Source organism: Oculina patagonica, chromosome 13 (genome assembly GCF_052425735.1).
Source record: "Oculina patagonica isolate OP01 chromosome 13, crgOcupat, whole genome shotgun sequence".
Taxonomy (NCBI): Eukaryota; Metazoa; Cnidaria; class Anthozoa; order Scleractinia; family Oculinidae; genus Oculina; species Oculina patagonica.
The window spans coordinates 3,873,710-3,900,022 of NC_135770.1; the positions used below are offsets into that span (position 1 = coordinate 3,873,710).

The 26,313-nt window shown below is 40.3% G+C and overlaps 2 protein-coding genes across 5 annotated transcripts; both read right to left on the bottom strand.

The window, feature by feature from the left end:
* LOC144635968 (putative D-/L-hydantoinase subunit A) lies at positions 1-25,765 on the bottom strand. 3 transcript variants are annotated; one of them, XM_078495102.1, is made up of 3 exons: positions 25,680-25,765; positions 1,069-1,534; positions 1-134 (listed from the first exon to the last, which is right to left on the bottom strand). In XM_078495102.1, exons 2-3 carry the CDS (start codon positions 1,523-1,525, stop codon positions 19-21), a joined length of 573 nt encoding a protein of 190 aa, XP_078351228.1. In that variant the 5' UTR covers positions 1,526-1,534; positions 25,680-25,765; the 3' UTR covers positions 1-18. The 3 variants fall into 3 exon arrangements, with proteins under 3 accessions (XP_078351228.1, XP_078351227.1, XP_078351226.1); XM_078495101.1 differs by lacking the exon at positions 25,680-25,765 and adding an exon at positions 2,622-3,070; XM_078495100.1 differs by lacking the exon at positions 25,680-25,765 and adding an exon at positions 2,622-3,065 and having other exon boundaries at positions 1,069-1,549.
* Positions 5,827-18,911, bottom strand: LOC144635892 (uncharacterized). 2 transcript variants are annotated; one of them, XM_078495005.1, is made up of 5 exons: positions 18,528-18,911; positions 12,497-13,622; positions 11,140-11,632; positions 9,186-9,382; positions 5,827-8,236 (listed from the first exon to the last, which is right to left on the bottom strand). In XM_078495005.1, exons 2-5 carry the CDS (start codon positions 13,618-13,620, stop codon positions 7,465-7,467), a joined length of 2,586 nt encoding a protein of 861 aa, XP_078351131.1. In that variant the 5' UTR covers positions 13,621-13,622; positions 18,528-18,911; the 3' UTR covers positions 5,827-7,464. The 2 variants fall into 2 exon arrangements, with proteins under 2 accessions (XP_078351131.1, XP_078351130.1); XM_078495004.1 differs by lacking the exon at positions 18,528-18,911 and having other exon boundaries at positions 12,497-14,354.
* Positions 25,766-26,313: the final 548 nt, after the last annotated feature.

Here is a 26,313-nt window from a genome sequence, read left to right on the forward strand (position 1 = left end):
AATCCCAGCAGGCCCACCTCATGGGAGTGTCATACTCATGTCTGGGTATGCAGTTCTGATGATTTTGGCTACTTGTGTCTCTTGCTCACTGGAGGCAGGTGAGAACACTCCAGCAATGACAATATTTTGTATACCTAGAGGTTTGGATAAAAAGCGTTTAAGTCAGTATTCCATTCCTGTAGGGAAGAGAAAAGCCACTCATCTGATCAATTCTTCAAGTTGTGACCACTTAAATCACCATGGCGACTAAAATTTTGGAACTGGCAACTAAATTGTAGAGCAAGTCGCCAGCCCTGTGACCACAAGAAGACTGCTCCAGAGCTTAAGCAAACTTAAAATAATAATAATAATAATAAAACTTTATTTAAACTCGAATTTAGAGAAGCTTGACAAGCTAATATTTCCGAGAACGAAAAATAGATAACAAAAAATTAAAATTAAAACTTAAACCCGAACTGAAAAATAATCTGTATCTTACTATGGATTTACTTTGAAAAAATAGTTGTTCTGCTATAATTTAAATCCTACTGGGAAATAGTACCACAAAACTGAATCTCTGTATCTTGGTAAACATTTTGCAAAGAGTATAGCTTCTCGGGCCCAAATTAAAGGGCTTCAGGAAATTTGAGAAACACACGCTAGGTTGATCATCAATGAGTGGACGAAAGAAAAGGTTAGGTCTGGGTCCAGGCCAAGTGGCACATACAGCCAGAACTTATCCCGGTTTCCGTAGCATTTAGCGACTTGGAGTATTGCTACTCCCCCCTGGATGGGATGGTAGTCCATCACAGGGTTACCCCCAGCAGTAAATTTGCCGGTACCCATTTATACACCTGGGTGAAGAGAGGCACTGTGAGAGTAAAGTGTCTTGCCCAAGAACACAACGCAGTGCCCTGGCCAGGCCTCGAACCTGGGCTGTTCAACTTGGGAGTCGAGCTTGCTAACCATTAGGCCACCACGACTCATACAATGAGTGGACATACTTTTTGGGTAAAATCTGGGAACTCCTGGATTTTAATAGATGATGTCAAGTTGGTATCAATGAATGTAAACTGTGTATTACCCTACCTGCTGTGTGCACTTCCTTGGCAACCCTCTTCACTTCATCCTCGTCAACATCAGTTATACAAGAACAATCGTACTGGTAGCCTCCATTGAGGAAAAAGTGCATTGCACCTATTGCATTCCTCAGATCGGCAGGAAAATCACACAGCGGTGGGATAGCCATAGTTGATGGTCCACATAATCTTAACACAGCCACTTTTGTTAGGTTTTTCCTTTGAACTACAGCATTTACAAAGTGGGTGGTACCGATGTTGACTCTTGCCACATATTGAGTAGGATTTGGTTGAAATTCTTCTGGAAGCTGGCTCAGTGCTGATCTGATAGCTTCAGTGATACCAGATGTGACGTCTGCTGTGGTTGGAACTTTAGCTGAACACAGCACCTCCTTCTTCTTGAGGATTACAGCATCAGTGTTTGTTCCACCAACGTCCACTCCAATACAAAGCCACATGGTTGACATGTTTAGTTCCTTACATACACCTCACTACCAAAGTGACAAAGAAAACAAGAATATTAACAACAACAACCATTTTATTTTGCCAAATTAAATAGAAGAAATTACAGCATAAAATAAATTAACTAAAATAGGCAAAAAAACTACTCAGAGTAGAAATAAACTAAACGAGCTGAGTAGTTAACCCTTTGACACCCAAATTTTCCCCAGAAAACCCTTTTTTTAGACGCTTAACTGAAATTGTGGTATTACGTTCTTGAATTTACCTCAACTTTGCTAAAAAAGCACTTTTTTACACTTCAGCAACATTTTGATAAAGATTCTGTGTAAAAACGTACAATATTTTACTTTGGTGCATGCGCATAAGCCTGTTTAAGCAACGATTTTGCACCAAAAATGGATAGTGCTTTTCTTTGATAATTTATCTCTGTCAGAATGCAACCGATATTCAAAATTAACAGTCCTGTAGAAAGGTCGATCCAAGCTCTGTCAGATTCTTATCACGAAATTCCACTTACATGCTTATTGATGACGTCACAAGTGAATCGATGACTGCACCTCCAAATAGCGTGTGAAAATGCACGTTAAAGAGTGAAAGGGTTAAACATGGGTCAATTTTGTTCACAGACCCAAACCTGTTTACTACTCCTGTTCACTGTTCCTGTTCCCTACTGTGTGTGTAAGGAGCGAGAGGGTGGGGGGGGGGGGGGGGGGGGGGGGGGGGGGGGAGGTTTTTTTTTTTAATTTTTTTTTTTTTTTTTTTTATAATTTAAATGGTTTTAAAATAAAAAAAAAAAAAAATTAATTATATTTATTTAAAAATTTTATAATAATATATATAAAAATAACAATAAAAAAAAAACCCACCCAAAAAAAAAAAACTACTTAGTTCACAATTATATAAAGATTAAGTCATTGAGACTTTTAATCATCAGACAGAATAGTCCTGTGTATTTTTTAAAGCTTGTGTTCGGAATGACACTCTGGAATCTCTCATGCATACCGTGCAACAGAATACACCACAACGGGAAAATGTATGTAAAATTTAAACATAAAAGAACGTATATAATCAGTGAGATTACAGATTGTTAGTTAACAATACCTTTCAGGGGCTGTACGTCCGTGATACCGACTTGAGAGCGGTAACGTTACATCTATCTCATTTCCATGACGTGTCAGAATACTTTGTCATTTCATGGGAATTATGGCCACTCAAGATCAAGCTGCACTGGACGTCACAGTCACGCACACAGCTAGACAACTCACGGTCACGGAAGTTGATAACACAGATGTCGAGCAGTTGTTTTGGATTTCGACGTTCAACCACGAAAGCTATCTAAAACAGAACACGCTATAATGCATTTCGTTTTGCTTTCATCTGGACCAAATCTTTACCAACAAAACTATGCTTGATAAAGCGACTGTCGATCGGCAGCGATCGGCAGCCTTTTTGTGGTGTAAGGAACGCGGGCTCACATTTTCATGCTCAGAGCTCAGGCTGCTCAGAGCTCTTGAGATGGGAGGGAAGCTGGGAACAGCTGAATAAGAAGCGAAGTCGAAGTATTTCGTTTGCTTGAGATTCTTCTACGTCATCTTTGTCTTTTGAATAATCACTGTCAGATGAGATCTTGAAAGGGTCTAAAGGCGTAAAACTGGGATTTTGGCAAATTTTCACTGAGAAATGGGATTTGAGTCACTGGGACTGAGAATCAAAAAAAAATAAACGGGACTGGGATTTGGAAGATCGGGAACTGATAATAGGCTGGGAAATGGGATTTTATACCCACCCCCCTTCCAGCCCCGCACTCCCTTATTCAGAGCCCTCTTTCAACGCGCCACTTGTGTATCGAGGAATTAACAGGCAGCCACTCTAGAAGGGTAAGAATGAGATGGGGACCTGAGTTCGAAATCTCGCTCGATCGAGAGAGGAAAAATGTCAGATATAAATATTGAGTTTATCTCAAGCGTACAAGGAAGATTGAAAGACTAAAGTGCATGGTGAGGGGAGGGGGAGGGGGGGGGGGGCTGTCCGAGTCATCAGTATGCTACTGAACAGACCCTTTGCACGATCCAGTCACATGGTACAAAAACGCCATGCAGCCATGCCCATGCTGGGACGCAAAACACGCAGTGGAACATTCCAAACTATGGAGCAAACTTTCTACGGCTGACAGATCAGCCAAGACACTGCAGGCTTTTACAAACCGTATTCGCAAAAGGGACATAACTCGCTTAATGGACAACGGCTGTAAGGGATGCATCCTATGCTGCACATAGTGCCTCTCAAGTCAAGTCGTTATTATTATTTTTTTTCTTTCTTTTTTTCTTTTTTTTTTTTAACAATTAAGATTAAAACATTTTTCTATATCATAGATTATAATAACATTTTTATATGACTTATATATATTTTTATTGTATTTCTAACTTGATTTGATAAAAGGTGTCTCCCGAAATTTGACATGACACCGTAGATCTGAAGCCCTATTTCTGTAACGAACGCTGAATGAGGGCTAATTTTAGCTCAAGTTTAACGTAAGGTACTCTAGTTTATGTGTTTTTTAACCAAAAAGACTGCATATACGGCATTTTGTTTAAATCAAGAATTCTATCAATTTAATTAAGAGTGTTTACAACTTGAAATGTGAGTCAAAATTAATACCAAGATAGACATAAGAAAACACTCGGCGGAGAGCTGAACTGTAGCTTTCTTACAGCATGCACGTCTCAAATAAACTGAACTAAAGCATTCTACATCGACATTCGATTCAACTTTAAGCAAATCAGGCGAAATATCTGAGGAAGCGGGCATGTGTTATCTCAATTGTCAACTCCATTGTCGCGGCCGGAAATGCACACGATCGCATCGCCTCCCACTAGCGAATCACAGAGAACTATGAACTATGAGTGTTAGCTAGGCGGAGAACGCCTAAAATTGAGGGAAAAAGAAAACTATGTACTCACATCAGCGCTTGAAGCGATTCCTTGGCTATCCACTCCGACATGTTTCTTTTAGAAATAACCGACAATGTCCCGGATGTATTTGAATGTCGTCGAGCGCGTAACGCCCGCTCCACAAACTTCAACAGTAAAAAACTAAGTCTTTAGCCACGGTAAAGTTCAAGCCAAATATCGTTATGACCGCCTTCAAATCAGCCCGTATAGTCTAGTTCTGAGTCCTAATTGATGTGGCTAAAGACCTTTGCTGTCTAAAGCAAGCTCAACATTATCTGTACCTGGCAAAACGAGCCGACCGGTTATCTGTGTTTAACCGCCTAAAGCTCGGTTTGAGGTACGATAACAGCCGACGCACAACTTGCAAATCGTAAGACTTTCACCTTCACGGGACTTAATGATGTCCTCCGGCAAACTTCCTTTAGACAGCAGAATGGAAAGCTATAGATCACAACTGTTCTACTAGTTAGCGCGCGCAACTAGAATTCAAATGAAAGAGAGGGGTTGGAGTTAGAGACTGGGCTAGACTAACCACAAGTAATTCTAGGGGGGAGGGAGACGGGGGGGGGAGACAGGGAGGGAGAAAAAAAAAGTAAGATTGCATTCACTACATTAGACAGGGCGACATTTCATTGGAAGAAAGCCGAACAATTCTCCGTATCCTCAAAAAAAAAAAAAAAAAAAAAAAAATATGAAACCCCATACATTCCTTAACAGCCCGATAGCCACCTTTTATCAAATCAAGGTAGATTTATATTTAGTATTAGTGTAGCTTTTAGTTTTTAGCAGTGTCCCCTAATTAGTATGGTATTATTTTCCAGGCTATAAGGTTTTGACACTTAAATAAAGTTTAAAAAAGATAAAAGCGCCTCGCGCGCACCAGTAAAGCTTCACCTTCCTTTGTTTTGTATGTCCTACTGCGCATGTGTCACAGCATGGCTGATTTTGTAGCATGTGACTGGATCGTGCAAAGGGGCCTATTGGAAGACAGTCTAGCGTCAGCAATTAATCTTTCTGTTGGATTGTCGCTATTTTATCGTTTCCTCTTTTGAATTCTTCAATTTTTCTTGAACAATAAGGTATATTGCCATATTCTCAAGTGGGTCTCTGCGTTACATCCTTGTAGCGATCTGGGGTGCGTAGCCGAGTTGCATCACATGTAAGTCTGTCTATATTACTACTGAGTTCAACCTTGATTTTTTTTTTCTTTGAAAAAAACACTTCGCGATATTGCGATTCAAAATAAGCTGAATATTTTGATTGAGATAGTAAAGGGATCGTCAATTAATTAACGAAATGAACCAAACCAAACACCAAATGGGAGAAACAAAAGCTGGCTTTAATAAATCTTAATAAATACGAATAAATACGAATAATTTATAATGAACTTATAAATAATTCAACTGGTCTTACAATGAGCTGACAAAATGACCAAATAAATAGCGATAATTTTTTTTATAGTGAGCCTATAAAATAAACTTATATAAATAAGAATAGCTTTTTCTTATTAAGAAGGCATGTTGGCCAAGTAAATAATACTGTGAAGAACAAATCAATTCCGTCCATATTATTTACATGGAAGTTAACTTCCAGTATCCTTAACTGAGCTGACGCAGCTACCCTCGTATTTCGCACCCCCCCCCCCCCCCCCCCACCTTCACGAACGATGCAAATGTGGGACTTATAAGCGTGGTATATTAATAAAAGCTTCGACAACTTAGCACAGTAACTGAATGTGAACAAAATCAGTGACTTTCTAGCTGAAAAAATCGGAGACAGCAAAATGGTTTGCATGAGTTCATTGCTCCGTTGTAAAAAAAAATCTGAAAATTCGCTCATTGCAAAAATATTATGTTTTTGTATCCCTCTTGCAAAAAATATCTGAAACGTTGCAAACTGCAACTCCGTCGTGATTTCATGGCTTTGATCTGCTGTAAAAAATATCTCAAAAGTGGAAAACAGGGACTGTGCATAAGTTAATTCCATAGCCCTGCTGTAAGAATATCTGAAAAATTTCAAGCAGCAAACTGCATGATTTGATGAATCTGATGCAAAAATACCTTAAAAGTTGCAAACAGCAACATGCATTATTTTAAAGCTCTGCTTTTTTTTTAAAAAAAAAACATAATTTAACATTTGTAACAGCAACATACATGACTTCAAGGCTCTGAGTAAAAGACACTTGAAATTTGAAAGCTGTCTAGAATAAACGTAGCCAAGTACCCAGGCGTTTCCTCCCCTACTGATTTGGCGCGAAAATTTCGTAACGTCACCAAATGGCAGGCGCCAACCCTTTCCCAGGCCCTTAGGTCAACTTCGCGGTCGCCTGAGAGAGAAAGAGAACGCCTAGGGACTAGGTTGCCGTAAACCATGACAAAGAAAATATATTTTCCGCTGGTATTTAGAGCTTTGCATTCTTCACTGGTTGTGCCTGTTTTGCGGATATTTAAGTGGTAAATAATTTACGTTCGTTTGAACGAAGTGAATTAGAACGTAAGCTAGTTTGCATGAGCCATTTTCACTTGCGATATTGTATCTTTTTGTCGCGTATAAGCAATCTTGCATGCTACAGTGAAAACAGCCCATCAAACTATTGTCAAATGTCGCGAACTTGACTTTCCTTACTGACAACCTTCTTGCGTAAATTTTAGATGTTTTCTTTTCATTTTTCAAACAAATTTCTACACTTTCAGAAAACTATAAGTACGGTCACGCTTTATCGATCAGGCGATGTTGTCTCAAATCTATTAGACTTAAGATAAAGACAGTTATGTTCCCAAAAGGTTAATGGGCATGTTCCATTGTTCCCTAGGACCCCTGGGTGAGCCTCAGAAGAGACTACGCCTTTTTCTCGAGCTACCTGCCTACCTTGCACATCAACTAGATGAAACTATATTTACTAAATAGATTGGATATATTATTTATATTTTATAGATTATAATTCATTATGAAGAAAGAAGTCAAGAATCGCCAACAAAGTGCGACCTAGCCCCTTACACGCTCGTCTCACGTGTCGATTGATTCCTTAAAAAGTCCACTACATCAGCTTCAGTACAAGCCGCGTACCCTTCACGATGATATGCACTGAAGGTGTCAGGAGTGAAGAACTGATTAGCTGTGATGTGATGAGGAAAACCTCCGAAGAGAAATGTAGACAAGGATTGGCAGCTGTTTCCATGGCAACACAGACAACAGCACCCTGTTAGTCTGTCAGCTTCGTGTTTGGTTATCTCAGGGCCTTTTCCCCAATTCTTATGGTCGAGGTCTCCGAGTTCGGCATCAAACGTTTTCCATGGTTTGGGTTCTTCGTTGACTTCACGCTTTAGTGGGATGCCCTCAGATGGGTGTCTGGGTGCAACAAAGAGAATTTCTCCTTCGCCTGTTTTGTTATCTTCCTCGTCATAGTAATGGACTTTGAACCTGTAGCTCCTTGGTCTGTGTTGTGAGTTCATTTTCACAAAGTTCGCTCTGATGTCTTCGTTAATGTCTCTGCCGTCCATTCCTACAAACGAGCAGTGCAGTTTTTCCCTGGCCATCTTTATTGCGTGGAGTAAAGCATCGGCATACTTCTCATCACCAGGGTTGCAGGAGCCATCAAATATGACAATCTTCTCCAGCTTTTTATCAAGCAGTGGAAGAAGGGCTAGGTTCTCAAAATGTCCTCCATCGCTGAGTCTCAGTACTGGCGGTGGATCCATGCCAACGTTGTAAATGTTGAAAAATCCACGGAGAAAACGGACAAAGAAAATGCGAGTTGAACACCATCTATAATAGAAGACAGACAAACCAACGCGTTATGCTAATATCATGACCTCTGATATATCTAGACTAGATGGAAAAGTGGCAGTCCTACTTAATTCATGACTATACAAGGATGATTTTAAAGATGATGACGATTAACATTACGACGATGCTGGCGGTCGTCGTCTTGTTAATGGTGTTTGTACCTTATTGTTACTTATTTTCGCGGGACTTAATTTTCGCGATTTTCGACTTTCGTTGTCGTCAGTTTACTACATAATTATCTTGGTACAGTCGTCAAACTAGCTCTACTTTGTTACAAAGGAACATACCAAACTGTTTTAAGTCGGTTTCGTCTCGTTATATGGTTCTGTTCAGTGTCATTGGAAATTATTGCTGTGGAAAATAATAATCAGTTGTGCCAATTTTGAGACTAACTGTTTGTTAATACAGACCAGTATTTTGACAATTTTCGCGAAATTTAGTTCCTTTAAACGTATTTTTTTTTTGCCAAATCGCGAAATTTAAGTCCCGCGAAATATGCCCGTTCCATTTTCGCGAAATTAAGTTCCCGCGAAAATAAGTAACAATAAGGTAGTGGTGGTGAGGGTATTGGTGCATGATGGGGAGGTTGCGGGTACTGTTTCCATTAATGGTGATGGCGATGCCGATGGTTGTATGTTGGGTTTATTTGCTAGGGATTACTTTTTATGGTTGTAGCTGGTGGTTGTTTTTTTTTTTTTTTTTTTTTTTTTTTTTTTACTGTAACAGTGATGCTAGGTATTGTGGTGGTGACGATAGTGGAGCTAGCAGTGATGATAGTGGTGGTGGTTGTGATAGTGAGGTGAGTAGTGGCAGTGACGGTGATGGCGGTGGTGATGGTTATAGCGAGGTGAAGTTGGTTGCAGCATTTTTAAGGTTTCTGATGCATGGTTATAATAGTACTAATGATGCACAAATTCAGAAAATGTACCTGACAAAACGTTCCATTTTTCCTGGTTGGATCGACCCAGTATTAAGCACTGCTAAACTGGCTAACAGCACAGCAACCGCCATGTGGAGGAGCACTAAGTAGGCCACCCATTCTTTGTTATTTCCCAACCAGTAGGCAAATGGCAGTGCAATAAGAGGAAGAATACACGCGATTTCAACCAGGATTGGTATGACGTACTGGAAAAGAACAAAATGCAGAACGGTTAGAAGGTAAGTGCACTTCATTTTTTAAAGACATCATTTGTCACTGAGCAATAATTACATTAAACGAAGATTTTTCTAGCTTGTTTAGGTGTTACTACAACTGTTACTGCTACTGCGACTGCTACTAGTACTGCTACTGTACTACTGCTACTGCTACTGTACTGCTGCCACCGCCACTGCCACTGCCACTGCCACTGCCACTGCCACTGCCACTGCCACTGCCACTGCCACTGCCACTGCCACTGCTACTGCCACTGCTACTGCTACTGCTACTGCAACTGCTACTGCAACTGCTACTGTACTGCTGCCACTGCCACTGCCACTGCCACTGCCACTGCCACTGCCACTGCCACTGCCACTGCCACTGCCACTGCAACTGCTACTGTACTACTGCCACTGCCACTGCCACTGCCACTGCTACTGCAACTGCTACTAGTACTACTACTGCACTGCGGTCACTGCCACTGCCACTGCCACTGCCACTGCCACTGCCACTGCAACTGCTACTGTACTACTGCCACTGCCACTGCCACTGCCACTGCTACTGCAACTGCTACTAGTACTACTACTGCACTGCGGTCACTGCCACTGCCACTGCCACTGCCACTGCCACTGCCACTGCCACTGCCACTGCCACTGCCACTGCTACTGCTACTGCCACTGCCACTGCCACTGCCACTGCCACTGCCACTGCCACTGCCACTGCCACTGCTACTGCCACTGCTACTAGTACTACTACTGCACTGCAGTCACTGCCACTGCCACTGCCACTGCCACTGCCATTGCTACTGTACTGCTACTGCCACTGCCACTGCTACTGCAACTGCCACTGCCACTGCCACTGCCACTGCCACTGCCACTGCCACTGCCACTGCCACTGCCACTGCAACTGCTACTGCAACTGCTACTAGTACTACTACTGCACTGCAGTCACTGCCACTGCTACTATTACTGCCACTGCCACTGCCACTGCTACTGCAACTGCTACTAGTACTACTACTGCACTGCGGTCACTGCCACTGCCACTGCCACTGCTACTGCAACTGCTACTAGTACTACTACTGCACTGCGGTCACTGCCACTGCCACTGCCACTGCCACTGCCACTGCCACTGCCACTGCTACTGCCACTGCCACTGCCACTGCCACTGCCACTGCCACTGCCACTGCCACTGCCACTGCTACTGCCACTGCTACTAGTACTACTACTGCACTGCGGTCACTGCCACTGCAACTGCTACTGTACTGCTGCCACTGCAACTGCTACTAGTACTACTACTGCACTGCGGTCACTGCCACTGCAACTGCAACTGCCACTGCCACTGCCACTGCCACTGCCACTGCCACTGCCACTGCCACTGCTACTGCAACTGCTACTAGTACTACTACTGCACTGCGGTCACTGCCACTGCTACTAGTACTGCCACTGCCACTGCCACTGCCACTGACACTGCTACTGCTACTAGTACTACTACTGCACTGCGGTCACTGCCACTGCAACTGCTACTGTACTGCTGCCACTGCCACTGCCACTGCCACTGCCACTGCTACTAGTACTGCTACTGCACTGCGGTCACTGCCACTGCCATTGCTACTATTACTACTACTGCTGCTACTGCTATTACCGCTTGCTACTGCTTCTGCAATGCTTTTCCTGCTGCTGCTATTGCGTTTGGGCTGCTGGTGCCAAAGACAAGTGTATAACAAAAGAGACAGTGAGGATCACATTACCTTCTTTGGCCAGCTCTTTTTTGCCTCTAGACACTGATCACAAACCATCTCATCTCCCATTTGAATTCCCAGCAAAGCAAACAGATCCAGTATCATATCTAGGCGACTCTGATAGCCTCCCATGTTAAAGCTCACAGCTGCCCCGGATATCGCCATCGCCGCGGACAACCTCAGGTGGTGTGGATGAAAACGAGCTGTGAAATCAGATGACATCATTCCTCCATTTTCCACATCACTGCCAATGAGTTTGACTCCTTCAGATGAGAATGTCATTAGTTGATGGCTTGATTTGGCTTCACTGCTAGTCTGCCAATCGTTGACTGTTATGTTACTAATAAATGTCGGTGAAACGCCAGCGAGATCTTGGAGTGTCAGTTCCTCGTTATCTTCAGAAACCCTATCGTAGTCCCTATTGAAGCCCACGCACCAGGGAAAGACATCTTCGCATCGGAATGTTGCTCCATGCATGAAGAATGCGTTAGAAAGGCGATACCTGGAGAGAAGAAACAATTATTTTACTTCAAAAAATGAACTTAAACCCTGTGGACAACTACTCCTTATAATTGCAGCGTTTTGGGGCCAGTTTTGGTCACTTATAGAGCTGATTTAAGCATGCAAATGTTTTGGGGGATCAGGAAAAAGAGCCTTTAGTTTTGCCGACCCGTTTCGTTTTTCTCAGTTAAATTTTTAAATGCTTTACTTTCTGTTCTCATCTTAGATCCAAACGAAAAGATAAACTGCAAAAAATTAAATGATATTACTTGGGGCTTAATTGTTTTGCGGTTAAAGGGGGGAGACCCGTAACTACATAATGGTTACTACGGATGACTTCCAAATGTCATATTTTGGGCTCCCTTCAGTATCCTGGATTTAGTTTTTGGCCGTTGTTCTACTGGAGGTTGCCTTCACTTTTAAAAGTCATGACCGTATTTGGTAAGTCACGTGACCAAAACACAAAAATCCTTCAACTCACACAGCTTACATCTTTCTCTGATGAAACAAAAGTCAAAGGGTGGAGAGCATTCAGATGCAAAAATGGTAGCATGGATTTGTTGAAATAAACATTATTTTAAAAGTAATGACGTCACAAAAACTTTATGACGTCATGGCTTTTTCAGTAACGCGAATCTTAACAAATCCATTCTACATAGAAAAATGTAAGCTGTGTGAGTTTTTAGGGTTTTTGTGTTCTGGTCACGTGAATGACCAGATATGGTCAGACTACCGAAAATGAAGGGAACTTCCAACGACCAGATATGGTCAAAAACTAAACCAAGGATACTAAGGGAGCCCAAGATGTGACAGTTAGAATTCATCCATAACAACCAAAATTATAAATAATAAAATGGGTACAAACCTGTAGTAGGCGTTGAACAGAGATTGATGGAGGGATCCCATAAATGGAAACAAGATGAAAGCCAAAGCACACCCCATCAATACAGGATAGAAGACCTCATCAGAGTATGGCACCTTGTGCATCAACTTTGTCTTGAAGACTTTCCAGCTCAAAACATACGTATAGACATAGAAGCTGAAGAACAGGGCTGCGCTTTTACGAATAACGGGAAAGAAGAATGGAAACACGATTAAGGCAAAGAAAATAAGAAATTTGATCCAGGTTTGGGATGGCCAAAGTATGTGGTGCCCAACCCAAGGAAATAATGTAAACACCAACACCAATCCACTGAGTGTTGAGAGTAAACTAAAAGGACCTTTGTACTTGATGAGGCGGGAACACCTTGAAAGAAAAAAGAACAACAGGGAAGCTCCTGCTGTAATTGTAAAGAGGAGCACTCGCCTGGCAGGGGGCTGGCAGCCATCGTAGAGTTCCATCATCAGCATCGAAGACCAGGCATCCTGTTGGACACCATGGCCAGGTGGACAAATGGGGCTCTGTCGTAAGATTTCACCAAAGAGAAAGTCTACAGCCACAGCGACAGGAAGTGCATATGGTAACCACAGCAAACATGGAAAAACGAATACAATAAAGAGCAAGAGACAAAGAAGCACTAATGAGTGAAAAATCCCCCAACAGGGTCTTTGCCAGTTGCACATGTACCCAGCGTTCTCTCGCATCTTTTCAAAGAACTTCTTATGCCATTTCTTGCGGTTGTCTTTGTTGGCTCCATGGCGGTATTCCCAATCCATGAAAGCCGCACCAGTGTAGCCTCCCCCGGAAACACAGCTCAAATATTCCAAAGGGACTTCATCTTGTAACATTTTACGCAGTGCACCAGAGCAAAAGGCGGCTGATCGAATGCCTCCCCCGGAAAATGCTATACCGGTGGTCTTTCTTGTGTTTCTAGAGGTAGGCTCACTTTGTTGCACTGTTGATTGAAGGTGCTTTCTTTTGTCAGATATTGTTGGTAAAATGCCATTTGTCATGCCAGGACTGGTTGTCTTTACATGTGGTACCTCAGGCGTGTGGGGAACAACAATGATCTCCTCGGGGTCTGCTTGAGTATGTAACTTATCTACCATCTCTGAAAACAGATAATAATGTTATTCTCTAAATATTTAATTCTGACTCGTCTATCTGGTTGTATTAATTCCTAATCTTCGCACTGAGGAAAACAATTTAAGTTGCAATTCACGATCACTGATCAAGAATGTCAAAAACCCAGAAAACCTGCCAAATACTTATTTTCCGTCTCTTTAAAATCTACTGTAATTATTGGTTTTGACCTTATACCTTGTAGGGCTTATTATGGTTTACACCGCCATTAATTATAAGCGGCCGCTTAACTCTGCAGGATGTAACTGTTTTCAAGTCTACGCAATAACTAAACTTCGTGTCAGAACTGTTTCTGACACGAGTCCGCCATGACTTGCTTAAAAAACTGGCAACCGTACAGGCGTTTTCTGAAGTCAATTCGCGCTTTGGGTAATGTTATCGTGTAAATCCCCTTGCTGGGAGAATACTCACCCCTCCAGAAATGTATTGTAAATGCGGTAAATCCTACGAGACAATACAGTCTATCCCTTTTCAGCTGAGATATTGTTCATGTGAATTTTACAAAGCAGTGTACAGGACTTGGTATATGTTACTAAGTCTTTCCTGTCGTGCATTGCCGACGTAAAACGTATACGTAGTAACTTAAATGTTTCAATCAAACGCGTTCCCGCGATTTCCGTTTTACAGGCCGTTTTCCGTTCTCTGCGGGACTATGATATTACTGTTGACGTTGTGAAAATTACTTTCTTAAGAGTTTTAATTTGGCCACCTGCGCTGTGTCACTGGCAGTTTGCCTCGCAATGCTGGCTACTAAACTCGCCGCATTCCTCGTTGTCACTCATTACTTTTTCGCTGCAGCCAATCAAAACACTGAAAACTCTTGCGTATATTGATTCTCGATCACTTGCAGTTTATATTAGAGCGGCGTGACTTACGGCCTGATACTAAAGTTTTGAATAAGCATGGCCGCAAGAACACAAATATATATAATTCACTCCAAAAATCCTGTCCTTTTTATACAGAAATCGCGCACGGCAAGAGTCGAAAACTTGACACAAAAGTTAAGCAGAAACAATTTAGCCTGTTGCCTTCTTTATCACGTAGCTCTCAGTGCAGTATTTAGTTTTTTGTGGTATTAGTTGTATCACTACTAACGTGAAGGTAAATACTGATCAGCATCACAATACAGGCAGCAAAATAACGTAAACAGAAGAGATCATTTGATATTCTTCCCACATCCTGGCTAAGCGTGGACGAAATAATTATTCAATTCTTGTTTCGAGTTTGGAGCCGGAAGTAGCTGCTGCTTGTGACGCATTTCGTGGAAAAACCACAAAAAAGAAGAATAATGGAACCCAAAAAGATTTGATATACATTCAATCGAAGATAGTACGAAAAATAGCATACCGTATGTGACAGACTATTTTGGGCATGGAACTTCAAGTTCACGTGTAAAGCCGGCCAAGAAAAATCCGTCTTTTTAAATCATGTCTTAACATAAGAGTATTACACAAGTTTCGAACAAGTTTATATTCAAGGCCAAGGCCAAAAATACGTCACTAAAATGTATCTTATCTGCACAATCAAATGTATCATTTTTGTTTGTACATGTAACAATAAAAAGAGATTGACTAATGGAGTACAAAATATATCTTTCTCACTGATTTGATTTGATATGATTTGGAAACGTGTCGGTTGCCGTGATTTAATATATCTATCATGTAAAGCAATTTTCTGACATGCTTAGTCAGAGAAAAATCTTCTACAATTAAGTACTTTCTGATAAAACTGGAAACACTGGATTTTGAAACTGGATTTTGGAAAATGTGTTGTAAAGGCCAAGTTCAACAAACGGGTGTCCTAAATCTGTTGATGGCCCCAAGTGAAGTACTCCCTAAGGTACAACGAAATTCTACAACAAATTTAGATGAGCAACATCGTGAACGAGAACACAGCCTTATTTTCTCGAATCACCTAGAATATGCACTTTTTATTTCATATGTGAATCTGAACTGATGTCAGTTGATGCATAAAATGCAACACGAAAAACGTAAAATGCTGACTCGTGACAAAGCTGTGATTCGCGAATCACGCATTTATGTCTCACTTCTCTTACAACTATTTCTTGATTATTTCTTGTCCAATGTCGAACAGGACTCGGAATTTGACGACCGCATAAATTTACGAAACACTTTTTTTAATTCGTAAGCTAATTCCTTTTCTTGTGCTTCAAGAATTATTCTCGCTGTAAGACGTGAATTAAGGCATGTTCCGGAGTGGGGGTGGCAACTGGCCAGCAGCCCGCTTTATTTAAATTTCTGATAGAAAAGGCTGCGACGTTCGTAGATCAATCTGGTCATTTACATAGCACTGAACTTATGCACAAATCTATATGCATTTACAATTTAAGCAGCGTTACAGTATATTCCTTCCGTCGCTTGGTTACGTCAGATGAAAGCAATCTAAATTATTTCTTTTCATTACAATTAATTAAAACGGCTCAAATCTTTGGGACGAATTTCAAACTTGGGATCTGGAGCAGTTGGAATCACTTCACAAGGCCGCGTTTCCAGAAACAGAAAATGAAACAAAACATGAATATTCTAACGATCAATTTTGTGCTAATTTGCTAAGTGCTGAGCCATGCACTTCTTGTCTAATTTCACGACTTCAACACTACAGAAACGTTAAAAATTGCTGGCTGCCTGCGAGTCCTGCGCTAGTTCGAGCCCGGCTGGATTTTCTCTTCACACTTTCATTCAAGATCAGTGGTCTTGATATCGCAGTTTCAAAAAACGAAATCATTAATGTTGATTGTTTCTCGGGGGCTGACGCGTGCCTCAATATTGATTTCGCTCGAGGACAGACACGACTTTGTTCGGTTCCGAGTTAGGGAGGCAAGCGGGAAAGCGGGCAAGTATACAAGCAGTGTATCCGATAAGTAGCGATTAAACTAAGTTGTTGTCAGTGTAACAACAACAATAAGCAAACCACACCATATTTTTGGCTTTGCCAGCTTAGGCCATCCCAATAAAATGTTTCGTTTCCCATCGCCCCGTCTCTTGTGATGGTGGGTCGGTCGGTCGGGAAAAAAAAAGAATGAACACTTGAAGGGTTCAGGGTTCCAGAAAAGGCCGGGCTGCTAAGTAAGAAAGCCTGATTACAAAGTCAACTCGAAAACGTTCGTTTTTCTTTAACAGTATTTAAATAACGTAGTATCGATGTTTATTAAAGACAAAAACGTCACAATGACATCATACCAATTGTTGTTAATAAAACAAGATCGTGTGCTTGTAAATTGAAGTACTTGCTGCTTTGGATTTTTTTTTTTTTTTTTACTTTTCGAAAAAAAATGGGTCGGTCAGGCGATGGGAAACGAAACATTTTATTGGGATGGCCTTATTGCCGAGTTCACTACACCGCTTGGTTTAAAATTCTGATCGAAAAGGCTGCGACATAGATCAGTCAGATTTTTTTACGTTACAGCAATGCACAAATCTATATACAATCTCGACAGCGTTACAGCGCTTGTTTTCGAATCTTCAGAACGAATTACAGTTTAAACTTGGAATCTGGAACAGTTTATATAATCGCTTCATTGACAAGGCCGCATTTGCCGCGAAAAATGAAAAACGTCATTACTGTCATTGCATAATTCACTGAAGTAACAAGACGTGAATCTCTAATTAAAATTCTCAAACTCTAGCCTATAGAAACATCGAAAATTGCTGGTTGCCTGCGCTAGCTCGAACTAGGCCGATTTTCTCTTCACACTTTCAATTTATAAGATCAGTGGTCTTGATATTGCAGTTTCAATAAACGAAAACCATTAATGTTGATTGTTTCCCGAGTACTGGTGTGTGCCTCAATATTGATTTCGCTCAACGGACAGACACGACTTTGTGCGGTTTTTATCTTTCTATAGCAACAATAATTTTGTCCCCAGGGCTTCACTTTATATTAATTCAGGATTTTAAACTCGGGTTTTTCGACTAGTAAAATTTGGCGCGATTTTACTAAACTTAGATGTAAAAAAATATTGATTTGAAATAGTTCATATACCCCCTTTCCAACATGTTGCGTTTAAACTATACCAATTTGTTGAACGAAATAAAGATTGTTTTCCATTCACTTGTGCGACATCTTTAAAGCCTTCTTTCAATTTTCGACCCTGAATGATTCAAGATTCAACTTAAATGATCTATAGTCAACTTTTGGCGAGCATGAAGCAAAAATCACGCTTTACCCGGCCCCATTTCTACAACAACAAAAAATTAAGATTCGTTTAACCAATGAAAGGATAACATAACATCACTGAACCATACCTTATGTCTTCAGTTTCCAATAGCCAATACTAATGGACAAGTTTTCAGCTCTCTTGTTGTACCTGACTTTTTGTACTGATCCGATTCGAGTCGTATTTAACTATTTTTTTTGAACTTGGCGCACTTGACACTTAATCTAAACCGAGTAAAGTATGATCTAATCCGGCATAGGTATGTCCTATTTCACTTGACGTACCTCATTGACTCTTTGTCTAATCTGAGTAATGATCAAAACGGAACTAAAGATTTTCCTTCATAGCAAATATTCACTGCTAAAAAGCACGGCTCGGGTCTTGTCTGACACGCTAAACTGGTTTGGCAAAAACCACAGCATATTTCATGCACCCGGCATAACACCTAAAAGCAGGGCTACCCGACGAAAAAAAACCCTCGGTTTTAATCGCAAATTTATCACTAAAAGAAGGCTGACTCTGAAAATAGTAATAAACAGGCATTATAGTTTAAAGAATGCTGTAAATTTTGTCTTTCTGTCGTTTTTTGACTGTTTTAAGAGCCTTGAAGCCGCATTTCAGCGAGAGTTTGCTTTTGTTTAGTTTAAGTAAAGTGGTTATTATCCATCACTCGACAATCCCTGTCAGGGAAGCTACCTTTTTGCGGTTGTTGACATTTTCAAGTGGGTTTTTTGGCGAGTGTACAGGCTCTCCAACAATAGTTACATGTGATTGATTGGACTGTTGTGTTGCATCATGCTTATTTCGTAAGCACTTAATTTTTCCGTTGTCACGTAACGCGTGCTGGAGTCATCGGCCAGTATGAATTTATGGTCCACGAGCTCCAAACCACTCAGGCTACTAATGAGATCCGTTCATTACATCGCGTGTAAGTTTAACGAAGGAGAATATTGATAACCCATTTGTACGTGTGTTAGCCAGATCCAGGAAATAGCTTACACTCACGTTCCATTCAGGAAGTACGCGGTGACGTCAGTTGAATTCACGCGCGCATCATGATCACTTTTGAAGGAAGTGACAAATTTCGCGAAGGAAAATGGTACCGCAAAGTTTACAAATCACCTACATGTTTACAAATCACTACATCGCTTATGCACGAATAAATAATATTTACATTTTATTTTACATCATTTCACGCCGTTTCTAAGGATCGTATTTAAGTGGGTTTTGCGGTAAAATTCACTGATTTTTCCGCAAAACCCACTAACATACGTAACGCGTGACGCGTTGAAAGCGTTTGGACGGTTTTATACGGTCACGTTTTAGAGTGGTCATCTCTATTTCCGCTGTCGCGTTAAGGTGGCTCAACTGGATTTTCAAGGGGTAACACCGCTCAAGTTTGAGACTTAACTACGTCGCCATTAGCAACGCTCTCGAAAAACCATCACCACAGTTGTATAAGATTAAGATGAAATTTTTTTATGACCAGTGTTATATTGACATCGGAGTTGCCATAGCGACGAAATGACGTCATTACGTTTTTTACTTTCGCTCGAATTCTTCGGCACCAGGAGATTTTTTCAGAAATTGTTCAAAGGAGCTTGTACCACATATAGCTGCCTCGACGTTGGCAAAGTTTGAACAAATTCTATGAGAGCGTTTTCGAAATATTTGGGGATGAAGTTTTCGGGGCTATAAATACAGTCAAAAACATACTAACGAGAAAATGGGGTAATATCTAAAGAAAACGACGCGCCTGTGGATTGCAGTTTCATCTTAGAGTAGCTTGATTCCATTTGAAATCGTGTGTAGAACAGTGGTGGGGATTGCTTTGGTCGATTGCGAGAAAAGAGAATTTGATGAGCGTGCGTCCAGGTGCTCTTGTTGCCATTTTTGTTTAAAATTTGGTCTATGCCTACAAAAGTAATAATAAATTAAAAACCGCTCGATGAATTTTTTTTTAAATTTGACAAACTCGAGGTCTGGCATCAGTTGATATAGTTTGCAAGTTTCGTGCTCATTGAAAACATTTAAGGCAATAAAATTGGGCCTCCAATGTACTGATTTTTTCTCGCAGATTTTGTGTTTACAAGCGAGTGTCCTCATTATTCACGGGTATTGTTTTCAAGTTTCATATCTACGTGCACGACTTAAGTAAAAAATTTATTTGCATTAAACAGGACGCTCGATTGCTTTCCGAAAATTTTTCCGAAGCATGCTATTCTGCCTTGGGATGAGAATAGCAATGACAATATCTGCAGAACAATAGCTTTCGTTTTCTGGACAGAGGCCCTTGACATCAATAGCCCGACAAATGCTGTTACAATTTTTTAAGCAATATAAGCATGTTTCGGGAAATTGTTCGGAAAGCAGTCGAGCGTCCTATTTAATGCAAATGAATTTTTTGCTAAAGTCGTGCACGTGGATACAAAACTTGAAAACAATACCCGTGAATAATGAGGACACTCGCTTGTAAACACGAAATCTGCGAGAAAAAAATCAGTACATTGGAGGCCCAATTTTTTGGCCTTAAATGTTTTCAATGCGCTTGAAACTTGCAAGCTAGATCAACTGATGCCAGACCTCGAGTTTGTCAAATTTTAAAAAACATTCATCGAGCGGTTTTTAATTTATTATCACTTTTGTAGGCATAGACCAAATTATAAACAAAAATGGCAACAAGAGCACCGGAACGCACGCTCAGCAAATTCTTTTTTCTCGCAATCGACCAAAGCAATCCCCACCACTGTTCTACACACGATTTCAAATGGAATCAAGCTACTATAAGATGAAACTGCAATCCAAAGGCGCGTCGTTTTCTTTAGATATTACCCCATTTTCTCCTTAGTAAGTTTTTAACTGTATTTATAGCCCCGAAAACTTCATCCTCAAATATTTCGAAAACGCTCTCTTAGAATTTGTTCAAACTTTGTCAACATCGAGGCAGCTATATGTGGTACAAGCTCCTTTGAACAATTTCCGAAAAAATCTCCTGGTGCCGAGGAATTCGAGCGAAAGTAAAAAACGTAATGACGTCATTTCGTCGCTATGGCAACTCCGATGTCAATATAATACTGGTCATAAAAAAATTTCATCTTAATCTTATACAACTGTGGTGATGGTTTTTCGAGAGCGTTGCTAATGGCGACGTAGTTAAGTCTCAAACTTGAGCGGTGTTACCCCTTGAAAATCCAGTTGAGCCACCTTAATTACGTTCGTTCTGAAAAAAGTTGAACCGCTAATGCAAACCGTCCAAACATTTTCTCTCCATTATTTTATAAAAACGTTTTTATGTAAAGCTAGTAAAATTCATACCCGTTATCAAAGAACTTCAAATAACACGACATTGAAAATCCAGCGTTATTGGACAGTACACAATAATGGCTTTTCAGTATTGGACAGTTGAACTTGAAAGGGTTCATTTCTTCCCTTTAAATGGGTTCCTTTTCTTACTTTGAATGGGTTCATTTTTTGCTTCTCGAAAACTACTCTTTTTATTCTAAAAGAATATATTTTATAAGTACTCGAGCCTGAAATTTGCGAAATTAACCCGAGGCTGAGAATTTGAAAAGGATACAATTTTGTGTGTAGAAAATTTGTAATTACAATGCAAATATCCAGGCATTTTCCGCTTCCCAAGACCTTCCGAGTCAATGTTTACAACAACGTGTGATATATTCAAAGCTGTGAATCTAATTATGATAATTCCCTATGTTCCAGCGCACGTGGCACAAAGCTGAGAACAATTACTAGTAATTACTTGTACAAAAGAGTTTAAAAACAAACAGTCTCATGAATATTTCGTTTGTTGTCGGCTTCAGTCGTCCTGCAGTTCGTGCATGTTGTACTCTTTAAGGTGGCTCGATCGGATTTTTGAGTGACGATACCTTTCAACTTTGAGCAACTTGTATGTCACCGTAAACAATCCAACTGAAAATCGATCAGTACAGCTGTACAAAAGGAAGATGAAAGTTTCGATTGAGATAAGTTTCGTCGAAATCGGAGTAACCATAGCAACATAATGACGTCACCACCCATTTTACACGAGACCGATTTTCTTCTAATAGAGAGATAATTTTGAAAAAAGGCTTCTAGATCTTGGACTTGACATAGTTTTCTCAAGGTCTGCAAAATTTGAAGAATTTTTATGAGAGCGTTTTCGAGAAAATTTTGGATGAAGTTTTCAGGTGCTAAAATACAACAAAAACAAAGCAGTCTTAAAACATTGTTGAGAAAACGTTCACAAGGCCCGATCAAGTAACATTTTGGCCTTAAGTGAATCTTGTACTATCCAATTACCTTGGGAGAAAATCTCAGAGAAATCGTTTCATTTGATTTCTTGAAACATCGGCTTGAATATCAACTGGTATGAAGTTTTATTGCGCTCTTTTATCGAAAACGGGCCTTCGCTTACTAAAATGATCGCAAAATAAAAAGCGCTCGATAGAATTTTTTTAAACTCGGCAGTCAAATAGAGGAATATATATGTAATAAAATGTCCGATTTTCAAAATAATTGAAACATTCTAAGGCAGTTAATTTAAAGCCTTAACTCAGGTAAACATTGCGCTGTTTTTCACCCTACATCGGATTGCGTTGTGGAAACTCAACAAAACTTTCACGACTTCGAAAGATTACTTTAGTACACATTTTGGCGTTATTTGAGATTACTTCGTCTACGTAGTGTTTGTGTCCCGGCTCATTTATTATATCTACGCAAAAAGTGCAATCTGAAACATTTTTGCGATTTATTCGAAATCAAACATATAGAATCTTTTAATTCTTGAATATTTTACTTGTAGTACATCATAGTTTAAGATGCTGGTATTAGTTTTTAAGCTGCAAATCTGATTCACGCATAAATCAGATTTTACTGATTTGGCGGTTTTCTGTTTATCGTTGCCATGGAAATATCGATTACCTTAAAATATATAACAAAGTAAACTTCAATCTAAAATCAATATATGGTGTAATTTTCATATCGATCCGAGTCAGGGAAGATCATTTAAAGGCCAATTGCAAATTGAAGGTATGGCCCAGAAAAAACTGTATCGAGCCACCTTAAATAAATACATAATAATGATTGCAAGGGTCCTGCGCGACCTTAATCACAGTAAATGCAAACAATTTCCCTAAATTTCACGCATTTAGCGACTTGGAGTATTGCTACTCCCCCCTGGATGGGATGCTAGTCCATCACAGGGTTACCCCCAGCAGTAAATTTGCCAGTACCCATTTATACACCTGGGTGGAGAGAGGCACTGTGAAAAAACACAACGCAGCGCCCCGGCCAGGCCTCAAACCTGGGCTGTTCGACTTGGAGTTGAGCGCGCTAATCATTAGGACACCAAGCCTCATACAATGAGTGGACATACTTTTTGGGTAAAATCTGGGAACTCCTGGATTTTAATAGATGATGTCAAGTTGGTATCAATGAATGTAAACTGTGCATTACCCTACCTGCTGTGTGCACTTCCTTGGCAACCCTCTTCACTTCATCCTCGTCAACATCAGTTATACAAGAACAATCGTACTGGTAGCCTCCATTGAGGAAAAAGTGCATTGCACCTATTGCATTCCTCAGATCGGCAGGAAAATCACACAGAGGTGGGATAGCCATAGTTGATGGTCCACATAATCTTAACACAGCCACTTTTGTTAGGTTTTTCCTTTGAACTACGGCATTTACAAAGTGGGTGGTACCGATGTTGACTCTTGCCACATATTGAGTAGGATTCGGTTGAAATTCTTCTGGAAGCTGGCTCAGTGCCGATCTGATAGCTTCAGTGATTCCAGATGTGACGTCTGCTGTGGTTGGAACTTTAGCTGAACACAGCACCTCCTTCTTCTTGAGGATTACAGCATCAGTGTTTATTCCACCAACGTCCACTCCAATACAAAGCCAAATGGTTGACATGTTTAGTTCCTTACATACACCTCACTACCAAAGTGACAAAGAAAACAAGAATATTAACCCTTTGACACCCAAATTTTCCCCAGAAAACCCTTTTTTTAGACGCTTAACTGAAATTTTGGTATTACGTTCTTGAATTTACCTCAACTTTGCTAAAAAAGCACTTTTTTACACTTCAGCAACATTTTGATAAAGATTCTGTGTAAAAACGTACAATATTTTACTTTGGTGCATGCGCATAAGCCTGTTTAAGCAACGATTTTGCACCAAAAATGGATGGTGCTTTTCTTTGATTAGCTCTGTCAGAATGCAACTGATATTCAAAATGAACAGTCCTGTAGAAAGGTTGATCCAAGCTCTGTCAGATTCTTATCACGAAATTCCACTGACGTGCTTATTGATGATGTCACAAGTGAATCAATGACTGCACCTCCAAATAACGCCTGAATGCGCGTTTAGGAGTGAAAGGGTTATACATGGGTCAATTTTGTTCACAGTTCACTGTTCCTGTTCCCTACTGTGTGTGTAAGGAGCGAGAGGGGGGGAGGGGGGGGGGGGGTGGCTGCTCCAGGTGAAGATTGGCAACAGGCTAACCTAATTATAAAAGTGAAGGGAATATTTCAAATATTTGTTAATTTCACTTTTTTGGCAGTTAGACATTTTTGACAGTAATTTTGGGGTGATTTAAGTTCTAAGAGGAGTTTTAATCCAGATTAAAACTAATACCCCAATTTATTATAGATTGCTTCAAACTTATTTCAATAGGCCTTATTCGTATTCTCGGTAAAACTAGACTGGAACTAGCTTGCAATGGAGGCCCATGCGGGTAATCTTTTCAAATGCAAATAACATGAAACTGTTTTTAATGATATTCCCCCACATGAGCCTCCATTGCAAGCTAGTTCCAGTCCAATACCGAGAATACGAATAATTAACAATTATCCTGCGAAATCGCGCGGAATATCGCCTGATACTTAGCCGACGAGGCCGTAGGCCGAGTTGGCTAAAATCAGACGATATTCCATAAGATTGAGCAGGATAATTGTTTTATTATTCAACAAATTGTCAACGAAACATGTTTTGCTGATAGAAAAACTGTAATTATGCAGCGCTTTACAAGATTTCGGACGAATCTTCGCAACCTACGTATATCGCAGGATATCTGTTATGTACGGATGACAGATAACGTTAACATTTTGACCATATATGGGCAGCGCACGCATGTGTTGAATAATAAGGCCTATTATTATACATTGGTGTCACCAGCTTGATTTTGATTGGCTATAAGCACGCAGCTAATTCTTGCTTGCTGTTTCTCTTACGTCATACCTACAGACATTAGATTTTACATATGTAGAAGTGACGTCATACCTACAGACAATAGTTTTTGTGCGCGCTCTTGTCTTTACAAGTGCAGCTCAGGAATGTGCATAATAAAACAATTATTGGATTCGGTTTTTTCATGATAGCGATAATTATCAAGGCCTCAGTTTCTGTTATCCACCTCAGCCTTGGGCTTCGGCAGATAACAGAAACTTTGGCCTTGATAATTATCGCTATCATGCTCAACCTCATCCAATAATTGTTAATTATCAGCTCTTATCAGATAATATGCATGAAAGTACAACAGTGTGTTGTACTTTCATTTTTTGTACAGTGTTCAAACCATTTACTTTATTTGAAACACTACCGTCACAAACAACCTTAATTTATTATTAGGTCACAATTATATAAAGATTAGGTCAAGGAGACTTTAAAATCATCAGACAGAATAGTCCTATGTACTTTCTAAAGCTTGTGTTCTGAATGACACTTTGGAATCTCTCATGCATACCGTGCAACAGAATACACCACAACGGGAAAATGCATGTAAAAAATTTAAACATAAAAGAACGTATATAATCAGTGAGATTACAGATTGTTAGTTAACAATACCTTTCAGGGGCTGTACGTCCGTGATACCGACTTGAGAGCGGTTAAATCTACAGGTATCTAATTTCCATGACGTGTCAGAATACTTTGTCATTTCATGGGAATTATGGCCACTCAAGATCAAGCTGCACTGGACGTCACAGTCACGCACATAGCTAGACAACTTACGGTCACGGAATTTGATAACACAGATGTCGAGCAGTTGTTTTGGATTTCGACGTTCAACAACGAAAGCTATCTAAAACAGAACACGCTATAATGTATTTCGTTTTGCTTTCATCTGGACCAAATCTTTACCAACAAAACTATGCTCGATAAAGCGACTGTCGATCGGCGGTAGGGACGTTATGTATGGGGAACTATTATGTCCCCAATATATAATTAGCACTATACTCTTGATGTACTCTCCTCTACTCTAATCTAGGTCCTTGATGTGCTCTAGGTGCTTCATGTACTCTACTCGCTTGATGTACTCTAGGTGCTTCATGTACTCTAGTTGCTTGATGTACTCTGGTTGCTTCATGTACTCTACTCGCTTGATGTACTCTACTTGCTTGATGTACTCTACTCGCTTGATGTACTCTAGGTGCTTGATGTACTCTAGGTGCTTGATGTACTCTGGTTGCTTGGTGTACTC